The 15141-nt window shown below is 43.4% G+C and overlaps 1 protein-coding gene across 3 annotated transcripts in view; it reads right to left on the bottom strand.

The window, feature by feature from the left end:
• Positions 1 to 13950, bottom strand: part of VSTM2A (V-set and transmembrane domain containing 2A) — a 28789-nt gene extending 14839 nt beyond the window's left edge. For 2 of the 3 annotated variants that reach the window (XM_043588474.1, XM_043588475.1), the window contains exons 1-4: positions 13071 to 13950; positions 11110 to 11276; positions 9921 to 9971; positions 6752 to 7088 (exon numbers count right to left, since the gene is read on the bottom strand). In XM_043588474.1, coding sequence (XP_043444409.1) covers positions 6752 to 7088; positions 9921 to 9971; positions 11110 to 11276; positions 13071 to 13149 — 634 coding nt within the window. In that variant the 5' untranslated portion in view covers positions 13150 to 13950. The remainder of the gene's footprint in view (positions 1 to 6751; positions 7089 to 9920; positions 9972 to 11109; positions 11277 to 13070) is intronic. The other variant, XM_043588473.1, reaches the window with a different exon arrangement.
• Positions 13951 to 15141: the final 1191 nt, after the last annotated feature.

Raw genomic sequence — 15141 nt, 5'->3', positions numbered from 1 at the left:
GAGGATTATACCATAGTTTCCATTTAATAAATGAGGATATGGAGACATGACCAGCTTTGAGTGATGGACATGAGATGGGGACGGACGTCCTCCTTAAGTGCTGTGCCTACTGCCCCTGCTGGTGAATGCCAAGGCAAGAGGCAGAAGGTCTAAGGAACATCTTACTGTTTATTTCTACCCCTTGCAGCTGATACGAATGCACCTGTGGTAGCTATAGGTGGCAGCAGCGATCCTTGGGAGAAGGAACCCTGCATTTTCTCTTTTAAGATGTGTGTTACCTTGGCCAACCGAACTAAGTCTTTCCAGCAACTTCTCAAACCTTTGGTCATCTATCCAGATAGCTGCTTCTCTGGCAGCTTTCTGAAATCTCAAGGATCATGCAATCATTAGAGACAAGAGCTTAGAACCCTGACAATTCTGCTTTATGGCTCCGTAATTACAGAGCTCCTGGAAATCACAGGTAAACCTTAATGTGTGCAGTCGTGCATTGAAAAGCCCTTCCAACATATAGCTGGCCCTTGGTTTTATAGAGCCAGATAGGTACTGAATTTCAATGAGTGAAGTATGGTTTGCGAGAGAATTTAGCCAGTATAGACTTTTAATCTACATAATTCCGGTTCAAACATGGCTCGAGCAGATTCCTTGGCCAGTATTATCTAAAGCACTGCCTCAAATCTATTTTTCATCTTATTCATAGACACTTGATTTACATAGCAGCCATTTAACTGATAGAATTACGATGATCAAATTAATTTAACCTGTGTAAGCAGCCAAGTTGGATCATTTAAACCAAAATCAACATTGAGGTCTAAATCATATCCTGGGCTTTCTACCTGGATGCAACGCACCATTTCCTCATATTTTAAGTGAGGAAAACAATCTCCTGCAAGCCCCTCAGCCCTTCAGCTGCCCCCTCCCATCCCCCCACCCCGACCCCCACCCCCACCCCCACCGGCAGCTTTGAATCCTGTTTCAGGATCATTCTTACTAGATCTGGCCACTTTTGGAAAGCAGCCATGTTTATCGGCAGCAGGGGAGCTCCAGGAGCTCTTGGCATCTAGCAGCTGTAGCAAGGCAGCTGCCTCTCAGTGTTCAGGTTCACCTCCTGGTGAAAACACAATCATATTTCGGAGTTCAGAGAATCAGCGTCCCTGCTGAGTGACTAGAGACTCCACATGCGGAAACAGAACTACCCCTTAACCAATGGCCAGATTTCCTGTAAGTGCCAGCTGCAGATCACGGGAGTGAAGAGAACAGCTTTGCACAAGTCTATCTCTACACTGGAAAATAAACGATGGCCAAAGGCCAGTTTCAAAAAAAGGATTTTGTAGCATCGAACACATGCATGCCTATCTCCTAGGAAACGATACAAAATTCTTTCCTCGCCTATAAGAACTTTGTACAGCTAATGATTTTCGTAATTTGCTGCACATAAAAATACTTCTTTCTGGTTCTCGATTCAGACTTTCATTCAGTAGGTCCTGGGTGGGGTCTTTGAATATGAATTTTTAACCAGCTCCCTTGGTGAGTCTGGCTTAGGTCGTCTGCACTACACTTTGAGAAACACTGTTTTAGAGTCTCGTTCAGTTTTGGAATAGTGGCAGTATTATGTACTTATGCAAATATAATTATAAGGAAAAAAACAACAAAAACAAAGATTTACTGTCCCTCTCTGTTTCCCTTTCCTCCAGCAAACATGAACTCCACTTGTTCCAGGCACCTGGTGGATTGCAAATGCAAATTGTAATATTTGGAGCCTACGAGTTATAGTTGGGTGACCGACTATCCCCTGAGCCTGAGGCTTCCCAGTAGGGCAGAATCCAGCCAGGAACGGAGGAAAGCCCCAGGAAAAATTCCTACACTACACTACAAGGCACAACAATGGCTTCAAAGTTAAGTGTAAACAAGTTGCTTTGAGCCCTGAAAGAGGAAACAACCAATTCTAAGACGAAGGAGGAAGCTTTATAAAAGAATTTGCATTTGAGTAGGAACTCAGCAAAGAGGGAAGGGCCCACGCAGGGAAAACACAGTTGCAAAGTCACAGAGGTAAAACAGTATCTGAAAATGTTGCAGAAATACCAATTAAGAAGATTATGGGCGTCAGGATTGGGAAAGCGGGAGCAACAAGGCTGGAAATTACACCACGCAAGTTTGCCATGGTGCTTTGGAAATAGTAATTATATCATACTTGCTCTGTTGTGATCTGTTCGATGCATTAGAATTTAAACAGGCAAAGTATTAGGAGCTGTTGCAAGAGATGCCTAAAGTGAACAGGCTCCATCTTGAGAACAAAGTCTCTATTGGTGGAACAGGAAAAAAAACCGCAGTTGTTCAAGGTTATCTTAAAGCGACCATTTGGAGGACTGAATAACTGATTCATTGTGGCAACCGGAAGAAGAGGAAATAAAAACATTTTCAAGATTTCCACAAGACCTGTGGATGGTGATCATGTTGTTAAAAGGATTGGGGAACCCCGGAGGAAGAACATTTCTTTTTGGTGAGGAAGCTAAGATAATAAACTCAGTTTTGAGTTGTTTGCGTTTGGGGGCCTAACCTAGATATCACTGTGAAACAAACCATTCTACAACTCTTTATTATTTCTCAGGAGTTAATGTCAGCTGGGCTCAGCTGCAAGGTGCTGGTTGAAATAGCAGTGAGGGCTGAAGGTAAAGGTTGGCCCGCTTGGGCTTCTGTCAACTCAGTAAGGCGGTCTCAAGGTAGCTGTCCTTTTATGACGCCTGGCTTCTAAGAGGCCAACAGCAGAAGCTAGAAAGCCAACAACAGAAAGGCTAGGTCTCTCGACTGGGTGTGGCAGTGCTTGCATAACATTATCTTACACCTTCCTGTCTAAGTGTCTCATGCCAGCCGGGCTGGGGCGGCGGCGGGGGGGGGGGGGGGGGCAGGGAGGAAAGGCCCCAGGTGTCAATGGGTGCAGTCAACAAAGGTGCAGCCCTCTCTACCCTGCCACAGTGCTTGTAGAAGGCACATGTGGAGATGCACTGGGGGACCAGAGTGAACCGCAGTCTGGCTCTCCAGAAAGAAATCAGAACTGGAAACAGGGGTGGAGGAGTTTTCTGAGGGAAAGTTAGCAGTGGAAATCCTAACAGTGGATGAGAAGTTCAGGGAGTTGAGAATGGGAGAGGTCTACATTCAAGAGAGGCGTTTTGGGGAGAAGCCAACAAACGTGAAACTCTACCAGCCAATCAAGAGGACACGGGAAGACTGATGTTCCTAGCAACTGCGCAGGACAAGACAGGGGAGGTGAGGGGACTGGGCTGGGGACTGACTGCAGGGCTGGCAGGGAAGGAGGTGCTAGGAAGGCGGAGTGGGCGCCGGTGCCCCCTGCCGGATGGTGGTTGGCGGCTAGTGCCTTCAGTCCAATTTGCCAGTTTTCCAGGCATGGGGAGGGGTCCAGCAGCCAGGAAAGAAGAGAGGGACAAAGGGAGGACTGGACGGTGGCCTGTGGGGGGCACCTTTGGCTCCTGGAAGGGGGATGAGACAGGAAGAAGCAAGTAGACAAGGGTGTGTAGAGGGAGGTGTTTGGGGAGGTGCGAGCGCTCCAGTACGTCTGGGTGTTCCCTGTGAAGATGGAAGTAGAATCAGGAATTTCTTCCTCCTCAGAACATCTAGAGGACATTTTTTCAATGTCAGTTATGGGTGCACAAAACTGAAGTTCAAAAGAACTGGCAATGAGAAAACAAGGGGTTGCAAAAGCCAGGTTTTGTCTATCCATTTGCTTTATCATTTTCCCTCATTATTTTGGTTTTAATTGTGCATTAATCAAGTGAATTGGAAAGACGATGTCATAAAGATAAACAGTTTAAAGCCGGAGGGTCCAGTCACATGCTCACTAACTTTTGGAAAAATGGGACTAGCTATATTAAATGATAGTTAAATGTATCTTTATCTTGTGATACGTAGATGGTAATAGGCTCTTTTTCCATCTTTTTTTTTTCCATGTATATTTCTGTTTTTAGGATAACTGGTTATAATTGTATGACAATTTGAACATTATATCTAGGTATATATACAGAGTTACTTTCAGTTAGTGCTTGTCCTACAGAGAGACAAAAATCCTTTGACAGAAAAATACTATGAATTAAGAGTTGAGTAATTCAGCCTAAATAATTTACTCAACCAAGTCAAAGACTATCGTGAAGAGAAAAGGCCAGATAAACCAGCCTTTTGTAACCCAGGTTAATGTTACAGTGTCTTATGTACCATGGATGAAGCATGCCTCCTGGTAGCGAAAATAGACAAAAGGTTACTATCTTGGCTGTAAAAGCAAGATTTTAATTTTTGTGTCTTCATTATGTCTTGCCTTTAATAGAACAAGGGGGAAAAAAAGGATGCATGATGAATGGAATTTACAAATACTGTGTTTGCTCACAAAGAGAGGAAGTATGTCTCCCATTTTTGTGTCATTGTGCCTGGCGTAGAAGCTCTTGGAAGGATGGAGAGTGAATAAATGAAGCATGGGTATTGAAATCAGCTTTATTTGGACATAACCTGGAAAATTATAAAGCAAAATTATAAATCAGGATGTAGGTGTTACAGTGAATCTACTATATAAATATCCATCCCAGATACTGTATTGTATACAATAATTGTGCAAGCTCAAAAACTTACACACATATAGAATGGGTGGCTGGGCAACCCCAGCTTCTGAAGTAGTTAAAAAATGTTACTAAAGGTATCAAAAATATTTTCTAGTATTTCTACTGGTAGAAAAACATAGACATGAAAGATTTGGATATATTTCATATTAATCTTTGCTATAAGCAGATGGCTTTGGATGCATATCTGGATGCTTATGCATGAAGTCTACATCCTTTCTTCCATATGCATATATCCATGCATATCTGGATGCATATCCATGGATGCATATCCATGAAGTCAGCATCCCTTCTCCCACTTTGCTTTAGAGAAAACAAGTCAAGCTGGTGGTGTGGTGGAAAATAAGCGGTGATTCCTACTTGAAAACTGTTAGAAGATATCTAGAGTTCTACCATTTAGCTCCAATCACAATACTGAGAAAAATATATTAAGGCAAGTTAGCTATTTTGAGAGTACGTTACTTAATCCAAAAGTAAATAATTTAGAAATAGAACATTTCATTCCATGCTTAAAATCCTCCATTGGAATAGGTAACCCATTTGATTTTATTCAGTGGAACAGATTTATGATCTCTAGTTTGGAGTAGTCTATGTAGGCTAATAATTTCACTTCCATGATTTGGAGTTCTCCCTAATAAGGTTGTAAACTGTCTGCTGAGGCTACTCTAATTTTGCATATAGTGTCTAGCTTCTGTTTTTATCTTTGCATGAAGGGGAGGGGGACAATGTCTCCAAAGACATTGAATCTCTATTAAATAATGGATACAAAAATTCTAACCACTAGGGGTGTGTGTGTGTGTGTGTTTTCCGTGTGTTACATATGCATATGTGTATATACATATGTATACATGTACATATATATGTACATATATATTCTAGCTGTGGTCTTGTTTTTTAACTTGGGAAACAAAAGAGATGATAAGGAGGAAAATGAGACAAAGCCACACAAACTGAGCCTTAGAGAGGCTAAGGGGCTAAGCTATTTATTCATCAGACTGGCAGAAACTGCCAGGACCAAGGCAAACTCACCCACATTTAAAGGCGATGCAAACCCCCAGGGACCCTGAGTCAAGCTCTCCACACATCATATCCATTAGCACGTGATGAATAAGAAGGAAGCCTAGGTTGGCACACATTATCCTAAAAGTGCTGTTCACCAGCAAATATTTAATATATATGTACACATGTATCTGAAATTATCCTAATGAAATGCCCAGGTTTTTGTATTTGACGGCTAAAGTGACCTTGAATGTTAGCAGTGTCATTTGCTACTACCAATAGTAGTATCAATACTTCTTCAATGATAAACGGTGAAGGGAAAAACTTAAAGAACGATAAATTATTTTTATGCTGCCTGCATCCTGTAATATTACGTCAAGTGTTTGAACAAAATACAGAACAGTCACGGGGTCGTGCAGGGGACTGCTCATTCCAAGAACCCTTTATCCCCCATCAAGGTTAAAACTTCAATGAGTTTCCATTGGCTGAGTGATTGCATAAATTAATGCTATTCAGAACAGCTTTAACTTGCACAGCTGACTTGGGAAATGTGTGACTAAGCTCCTAAATTGGCATCGAAGGCACATTTGCGGGAGTTGCCGAAACTCTGCACTACTTACTGCCTTTCATCCCCCCTCACTTCCTCCCATTATCATTATCACTTTCATCACAGGCAGCTGAAGTTTCTCCTTCAAAATCAAAAGCCCTTGGAGAACAATCCTGCCTTCAAGCTAGGGGCCGCTGAAAATGTGTTGTCTCTTTCATTTACATTTTGATTAAGTGAAAGTCTCTTAATTTGGGCCATTATCGATACACAAATCTGTAGAGAAAATGAACATGCATTTATAATGCGACCAACATGACATGATTTACTGTTCTTCTAAGGTGTAAATACAGAAGGAAAAAAAAAAAAGTCCAGCTCTTAGGTCCCCTGGACGTGGACACGGCCAGAGACTAACGGGGTGACTCACGTCCTCTGGGAAGGCCCCGCGTGCTTCATCTGGTCATCATTCCAACTGCACTAGGTCTCCAATTTTAAAACCATCATACATAAACCTGTCTACTCTACTTGACCGATCTTCCTGTGGGAAGGTTTGTGAGTGGTAAAATGAAAGGCTCAAAATGGGTTTCCATACCTGATTGTGGACTTTGTTTGGGGATTTTGGCTACCGCTTGAGGACTGGAGGTGGAGTGCATTCGCTGGTTGCCAGAGCTGTGGATGCTGCTGGGAATGGCCACTGAGACATTCTTGCGAGGCTTCATATCCTGCAGCCACATGGGCGAGGCTTCGAAGGCCTGCATCCTCCTAGCATGGCTGTTGGCATTGACTTTCAAGTAGGCCTGGGCTTTGTGTTCCTGCAGCTCTCCGTAATTAGCGTCTGTCACCCTGCATTCATACAAGCCTTCATCCTTTTTCCTCACTTTGGAAATCTGAAGCTTGTGAGAGATGTCATTGCCTTGGACTTTCACTGTCTGAAAAATTGCAGGTAGAAAAAAAAAAAGTGCTACATCAAATGATTTTGTTCCCATACGTGCTCCTAAGCTTGCTAATGTTGGAAAATGAAAGGGTCTTAATAGCCTCGTAGCCACAGTCAGAGAGCTATTTATTTTCTCAACAGTCAAATACGAAGGTCGTATTTATCCCATTGCACTAACAACTGGCTTCACAAAATCATGGGGTAATTAGTTCAATCCGGCCAACGCCAGAGTCTCTCAGCCGTGTGGTCCCCAGATCCTAGGTTCCAGGTTCCGCCTGGTTGGCTCCGTTGAACGAAACACGGACATAATAAGGTAAAGGATATAGTTTGCACCGCCTCTTGTCATCACTTCAGGCTACAACTCTGAGAGATCACAAAACTATGTTGTTGGGGACACCAGGGTTTAAGTGAGAATGTGTTTTTATCCCCACATTGGGGATGCCTTACTAAAGGTAGTGACACAAGGCTTGAATATTAAGTATTCTTCTGAAATGTTTGGTGCAGGCTTACCAACAGTCATGGGGTGGCATGACTTGGGGTGCAGATTAATATCACCTGGTCTTATGGGCAGAGTACATTCTTCTGGCCATGATAGGGTCTTTATGCTACTGGAACTGAGAGGCCATCAATCAGACGCTGGTTTGATTTTCAAGAGTGAAACCGGCTTTCTTATTTCTTCTAATAATTTTGATGCCAGATTAACAGCAAAATTATATATAATTGTAATATGTAAGATTATATATAATTTTATATTATGTCAAATCTACATATACACATAGATATCCATAAGCGTCTTTATCAGAACAGCTAGATTTTATATACATCATCTATTATCCATGATTGACCGGATGATGGATTTCATAAGACACCCAGGATTTAAGGCCTTGGATGATTTTGAAAGGCAGGGAAAGAAGTGAAGAAGGCATACACTTTCAAATGCCCCAAGTAATTAAGAAAACTTGGGGAGCGCTCATCTGTTTTTACCTACAGAGTTGTATACAGTTTCCAACAGTTGAACCATAACCATAGTATGTATTTATTTGTATGCAAACTTATAAATATACTAATACTATAAAAATAATGGGGACTAATCGTTTCAAATATAGTCAGTTGAGTCTCCTAATAAAGTTTGAAATAGTTGGAGTACTTATATAATTATTTTTTTACAGTAAACTGAGATTTGGGGGTTTGGATCCGTGATTCTCAGCACTGATTGCACATTAGAATCCTCTAGGGAGCTGTTAGAAAATGGTCTCATTTGGATTAATGTGGAAACATTAAGTCTGCATCTCCAAGAGGTGAAGCTATCACAATGTTTCATAAAAGAATACCTGAGAATTCTGTTAACAACCGCTGGTTTAAGACACATGACATGACCAAGGTCACCTTGTAGGTAAACTGGGAACCAACTACTTTCTACCTCAGTTTATAACGAGAATTTTTTGCTGATTCACTAGATTTTATTAACCTTTGGCATAGATAATACTGTTAGTCGCAGTATGTAGTAGCTGTGTGCATGACCGTGTTTCTTAACCGCATGCTTCCTTAGTTCAGGATGTGGGAAGCTATTTTTCTTACCGCTTTTTGGAAGATACAGGCGTGGGTGAAGGGTGAAACCTGACTAGTCAGTAAACAATCCAGTCACATATATATGTATATAAAATGAAATACTTAAGAAAAGTATTGTCAATAATTCATTTTACCCGTGAGCCTTTCTAGCATCGTGTGAAAACAATAATTGTGTGATAGCATAATAATTGAATTAAAATATTCTAAAGTCGATAAGTTTATGAAGGTAAATTGTAGTTTTTGGTTTATGTCTTATTTTTGTTTGATGTTTGCTTCCATGTTTAGATTATACATTTACATGTATTTTATAAAATATTAGTTTCATATTATAAAATTATAGAATATATAAAATATTATGTATTTTTATAAAATACATGTATTTTATAATTTACATATATCAGTGTTTTATAAAAGAATTCCTAAACACATATATACGCTAAGGAGACCTTGTACTTCCTGATTATACAACTATTTCATTTCTAGTAATGGAATCTTCTTTATTATTTATGAATGAGCTAGGCAGTTCTATCAATATAAAGTGATTGTAGGAGGTTTCAATTGTGGTGTAGTAAAAAGATACAATTTTCTTTTTATTTCTAATTTCACATAGAGTTATTAAAAGTAATAATCAGGACAGTCGAAATACATCTTGATATTTTCAATAGGTCAACCTCCTCCACTATGTTTTATAAATATATTGGGTTTGGCTTTATATGATTTTGAGCACTGGCATTAGAAATACATGGCATGCATTATGAATCACATTGAAGATTGAGTGTTTTCAAGACAATTTCAACATCCCGTTGGATGCTTTAATTTTTTCCTGCCTAGGAAGATTTTCATAAGTTAGTGTTTTACTTCCTATTAAAGGATAATTCTTTCTATGATTTTGAATGAAGATTAGCATTGCAGTGCTACAGGCTTACAACTATTTATTTAACTGTTAAAAAAGAGTGAGAAAAAAAGCGTCACACTCTTTGGCCGGCAAAATGAGTCTTTAGTAATTGTTTAAATACTTACGATATTAAAGTAAATAATTTTATTGTGTCATCTTTAAATCGGCTTCAATTTTTTTGGGACCCAGTGAAATAAGAAAGGGAAGACTGGTTCTCGTCCTGCGTTCGTGACATTGCCCTTCTCGGGGACAACTAGTTAAAAGGCTTTTTAAAAAACCTAAAATTCACTCATTTTCACCTGGGGCCTGCCTGGCAGCTGACAAAGGCACGCGCCCCCTGTCGCCTGTCGCTGTGATACTCACGCTGATCTTGGTCCCGTCGTTGTCGGGGTCTCGGTCGGGCACCAGCTCCACCTGCGGGAGAAGGAGACGACGCTCAGAATCGGGACCCCCACGGTCCCCATCCGGTCCCGGGGGCGGCCGCGTCGAGCCTACCTGACGAGCCCCGAGCGGGGGCGGTAGGACCGTCTCCGGTGGGGTGATTCAGAAAAGAGACCGACGAGGGCGAGCGCGGCCCAGGCCACCGCGGCGCGGGGAGGGGACCGCGCGGGGGCGCTGCCGAGTCGCGCGCGCGGGGAGGTGGGTCCCGGACGCGCCGGGCCCGCGAAGGGGCGCGGGCGCGGGTGGAAGTTTGCGGGGACGGGGTTCTTCGTCTTAGCCCAGCCTGCGACCCCTCTCTGGGGTCTCTGCCAGATTTTCTTTTTTATTTCCGCTCCGATAAGGCCGCCGCCTCTTTTGCTGAACTGTTCAATCTCTGCTCGGACCCTCTTTTCCTCTCTCACCGCTTCTTCCCTTTTCCTCTTCTCCTCCTTTTCCCAGCCCTGCTCCGTTTCTCCACACCTCCCTTTCTCTTCTCACCCCACCCCTCCGCCCTCCTCTCCGGGGTGTTGAGGAGTCACCTCCGGGCCCCTCCATCGTTCACTCCGCATCCCTTCTCCCTTCCGTCTTTCCTTCTCTCCCCGCCTCTTTCCACCGCCCCCGCCTTTCTTACCCCTCTCCGTCGCTCCCTTGCCCGCCTCCACTTACCCCTCCTCTTTTCCCTTCTCTCTCCCCCTCCCCCAATCTCTTTTCTGACAACCTCAGTCGTGAGAACTGACGCTGTGTGTGTGTGTGTGTGTGTGCGCGTGTGTGTGTGTGATGGAGACACAGAACAATCCCTCCCCACCCCACCGTCCCGGAAAGGGGAGGAGAGTGTCCTGGGATGTGTCAACACAGCAGTCCCGGAAGGACAGCTCCACCATCGCCAGTACTAAAAGGAGGAAGTCATTCCCAGTTTTAACTGGGGAAGACTCCACAACAGGACGTCCTCCTTGGTTTTAATGTGATATCAGCAGGACACATTCCTGCTCACTGTCTGGTATTGCTGGCATCAGTGGCGCTAACAGAACCACGCGGGCCCCCGGAGGCGCCCCCTAAACTGGACACCTAGAGGACTAAGGGGGTGAGTGGGACACACTCAGGGGGGCGTTGCGGAAGACGGGACTCCCGTTACCTGCGCACCAGCCACCTCGGCCCCGGGCTCCAGGTCCTCGGGCCCCCGCAGAAACCACCACTGGATCTCCAGGTACACCGAGGCAGAGCCACTCTGGAAAGCGCAGGACATCTCCACATTCTGCCCCTCGGTCGCTGTCACGTTCCGCGGAAACTCGGTGAATTTTGCTGCAAAACAGAAATGCATCTTGTTGGAATGTACACACCACTCTCGTCAGCTTCTCTTTCCTTGAGAGCTCGCTACATTTTTCTTGGACTTAAAAATCAGGGCAACAAAACCCCTCCGTGACATCTCGGACTTTGCCTGGCTCCCCAACCCCCCTTCCTTTGCCTCGTTCCTGTCTCATTTTTGGGATCATGCCTAAATAACTTTGTTGTTGATGAAGTCCAGATAATGGAAAGGCTAACAAGCTTGCCAAATAACTCCCCTCTGTTAGCCAAGATGCCCACATACCTTTTGTCAGACTGCAGCATTACCCAAAACTTACAAAGGGATTCAGTGAGCTACATTTTTGACAAATCTGCCAAGCTGATCTATGAGGAGAGCCTCTTGCGCTAAGTTTCTAAACAATCTGTGACTAACTGGATGTTCATATAACAGAGAATGGATCGTGATTACCTGTCAAAATGCACCTTCCTGATATATCAAAACAATGGTTAGCGATTGCGATGTTAAGACCACAGCAGTGAAACAAGTTGCACACGTTCTAAGCTGCGAATATTTCTTTCTTTCCAGATTCACCTTTGTATTTGTTCTCATCAAGCCATCACGCTGCCAATTGCTGTACATCATGGCATGTAAGAATCACACCCTTCATTTGAGTTCAGATTAAAGACTATTTTGAAGCCACCAGAGATATATTTTTTTTCAGTCTTTTCACTATCGATCTTGACACTGCTACTCTGCACAATTCAGAGTTAAGATGAAACTCACGAAAATGAAATGTTCCCTTTTCCCCAAAGGCATTTCTTCAACATGAAATGCTTTGGGTGTTTGTTCTTATCTTGTCTAAGGGACACTTTGCAAAGAACCGATGTTTCCCTGAAAGTAGTCTTAGGGAGATTTGTGGGTGATGGAGGTGCACAACTACAACGCACACTCATGGACAGGACTGGGGGGCTGTAGCACTGATTTTGGGTGGGTGCACCTTCCCCCCACTTTTTAAAGAGAGGCACCATCAGTGTCTCTTTTCAAAATTTTGTGAAATACCAAGACGATCTCTACCGAAGTGGAACCGTATTTATACTTAAAGGAAGTAGCGGATGTTAAAGAAGACATTCGGCTCTGAAAAGGACTTTTCTGTTTCAGCTCCCAGGAGGAAGATAGCATTTCTGCTTGCAGAAGTGATGCAGTCTTCTGGCAGCAGAGATGTGATCTGTTCGTGGTGCTGAAATGATCACTGCAGCCTGCGAAGTCCTGAACAACTGGATTCAGCAGGCTGCTGCTGTTTGTGATGCAAGTCGTGCCTTTTTATGGGTCCTCAGAGGAGTCTGTCCTTTGATAAACACACATGCAAACGAAGTCGCAAGGACCCAGAGAAAGGAAACTCTAAACCAATTCTGCCTACACTGAGGACTGGCAATGGAGAGCCCCCCATCCCCAGCTCTGTTTGTTTGCGATGATTATGTATGCATGAGTGGTTACCCAGTGCATGCACACAGATACAAGGCGCACATACACACACACGCGCACACACACACACACACACACACACACCCCTGTGTCTGCGCTTGCACAGGAACCCACTTCACTGTCAGCCACCAACTAGGCTTGCTCTCAAATCTAGCTTGCCTACTATTTAATAAACTTTAAAGAAAAATGCCAAACAGAACACTATTCCACCGTTACTTGCTAAGAATCTCACATCTCCTTGGCCGTTCTTTGAATGTAGAGAACACACACACACACACACACACACATTCCACAAGCAAATGTATATTTGCCAATGAGCACACACTTACCTTGAGAAGAGAGCCCTTGTTGTACATATAAAACGGAAAAGAAAACAAATCCAACATACGCCAAAAAGATCCCCATCATTCCAAAAAGGGGAGGGGGGGGGTCACATCAGTGTAGCCGACAGCCAAAAAGCCCTAAAAGAAAGGAATGCAAATGTATCAGGGGCTCAGTCTCAGAGCCCTGGGCGCGACACTGCAAACATCCTGCTGCTGGTTCAGCGAGCACTGGCTTTGGGGAGAGGGGAGCGCAATTCGCGAAGGTTAAAACCAGCTGGCTCGGATTCGGAGAGGCTTCGAGTCCACACTCGGGCTTGCAACGCGGGGAAGTGCCTCAGCTGCTTCGCTGCCTGCTCTCAGCTACCTGGCAGCTCGTCCAACGTCAGCCCGCTGCTCCGGCTTGCGTGATCACTGCCCTCCCTAAACGCCGAGCCAGCTCGGGAAGTGGGGAGTGGGCAAGGGGGGCGGGCTGGAGGACTTCACCGGGCTCGCCGCGCCGCAACTTTTCCCTCTAATGGCTGCGATGATGCCTTTAACTCTCTGCGCGCCGGACAGCTCCCCACCTGCCGGGAACTCGGGCCGGGCAGCCCTCGGCAGGCTCGGGGCTTGGCGGCTCCGTCTACGTTTTCCTTCTGGGGAGCAGGAGCATTTATTTTTTTCCAGTTTGCTTTTTCCCTCCATGGATTGACTCCTTCTTGCCTCGGCAGACCGGATCGCTCGGTGCTTAGGAGGACAATACAGTTGTAGGATTGCGGTGTAGGATTGCAGGGGGCTGGGAGCTGGAGATTTGGGGAGGAAGTTGGGGCATTGTTGAAGAGGAAGGGAGGACTGGGATGGGGTGAAGGAGACTGCTTTAGGGCGAGGAAAACAGTCGTTTGAGGGAAATGTCGCTTAACCAGTTATTAACTGCTTTAACTAGAATGATCGCATGCTATTATTCCTCACGAATTTAGTGCCGAACAGCCTCCAGCGGAGGAGAAAGCTCATGCAGGCACCATACCACTCTAGCTGGCAAACGGAGAAGACAAAAAGTACGAAAAGTCACGTATTGAGAGAATTTTCCAGAAAGAAAAGCCCACCACACGACGATTACTTTTATTGTATTATTTTTTTAAAAATTCATATGCCCCTCTGCCTTCCCTGCGTCTGTCTCACACGTATTTTGGAATGGGGGAGGGGTTTTAAATACCATTAAGGTCTCCATTGCACGGGTTTTCTTTTTGTTTCTTTGCTTTTCTTTTGCACAACAATAATTATCTAATGCTCCCTAGGATTATATGAATAAGGAATATTCTCCTAGGGAAAAAAAGCACAATAAGTTTTGGAATTTGAAACAAATCTACTTATTTGCCCTGGAGAAGGTTTGAGATAGAGATGTTCTATTTCTTATTAAGAACCTAAAAACAGTGTATTAAAGACTCCATTTGTCCTTATGAAGTCCAACCATTAGCCAGTGAATTTAAATCTTTTTAACAAAATTAAAATCATTTCCTATTTAAGCAGAATACCAGATATTTTATTCCCATTAGTATTTCTATGCAACTATACCACAAATTTTCAATATTATTTGGAAATATGACTCAGCCTTAACAATGCTGTCAGGAAACCAATGCAGTATATGTATTTTCATTTTGCTGGTAAAAAATCTGTAGTTGGATAATTCCTTCACTAACCAGACAAAAAAAAAATAACCATAACATATCTGTTGAGTTTTTAAACCACTTATGCTTCTACTGCTGAATGCAGCAACAACTTAAATGATCAGAAAACCAATACACAATAACTTCATAAGAATATTATTTATTTTCTGAAGATATATTTAGTTTTCACTCTGAATATAAGATTTATAAGATTCGAAGAAAGTCATGGGGAATGCTTTACATTGGTTTGTGTTTAGGCCAACAAGACTCCATATCCTTGTATTGAGCAAAGGATTCTGAAGTATGCCATTTCAAGAAAATAAGTCTCTTTATGCCCAAATACTTCCTCATGGAGAATGTATTTAGAGTACGGAAACAATCCAAGTTAATATACTTGCCCCGTACTTAACATTATTTGGAAAATAAACAGAACTTTG

This window comes from Prionailurus bengalensis, chromosome A2 (genome assembly GCF_016509475.1).
Source record: "Prionailurus bengalensis isolate Pbe53 chromosome A2, Fcat_Pben_1.1_paternal_pri, whole genome shotgun sequence".
Classification (NCBI taxonomy): domain Eukaryota; kingdom Metazoa; phylum Chordata; class Mammalia; order Carnivora; family Felidae; genus Prionailurus; species Prionailurus bengalensis.
The sequence above is the reverse complement of the archived record's forward strand: the minus strand, read 5'-3'. Positions and strand labels throughout refer to the sequence as shown.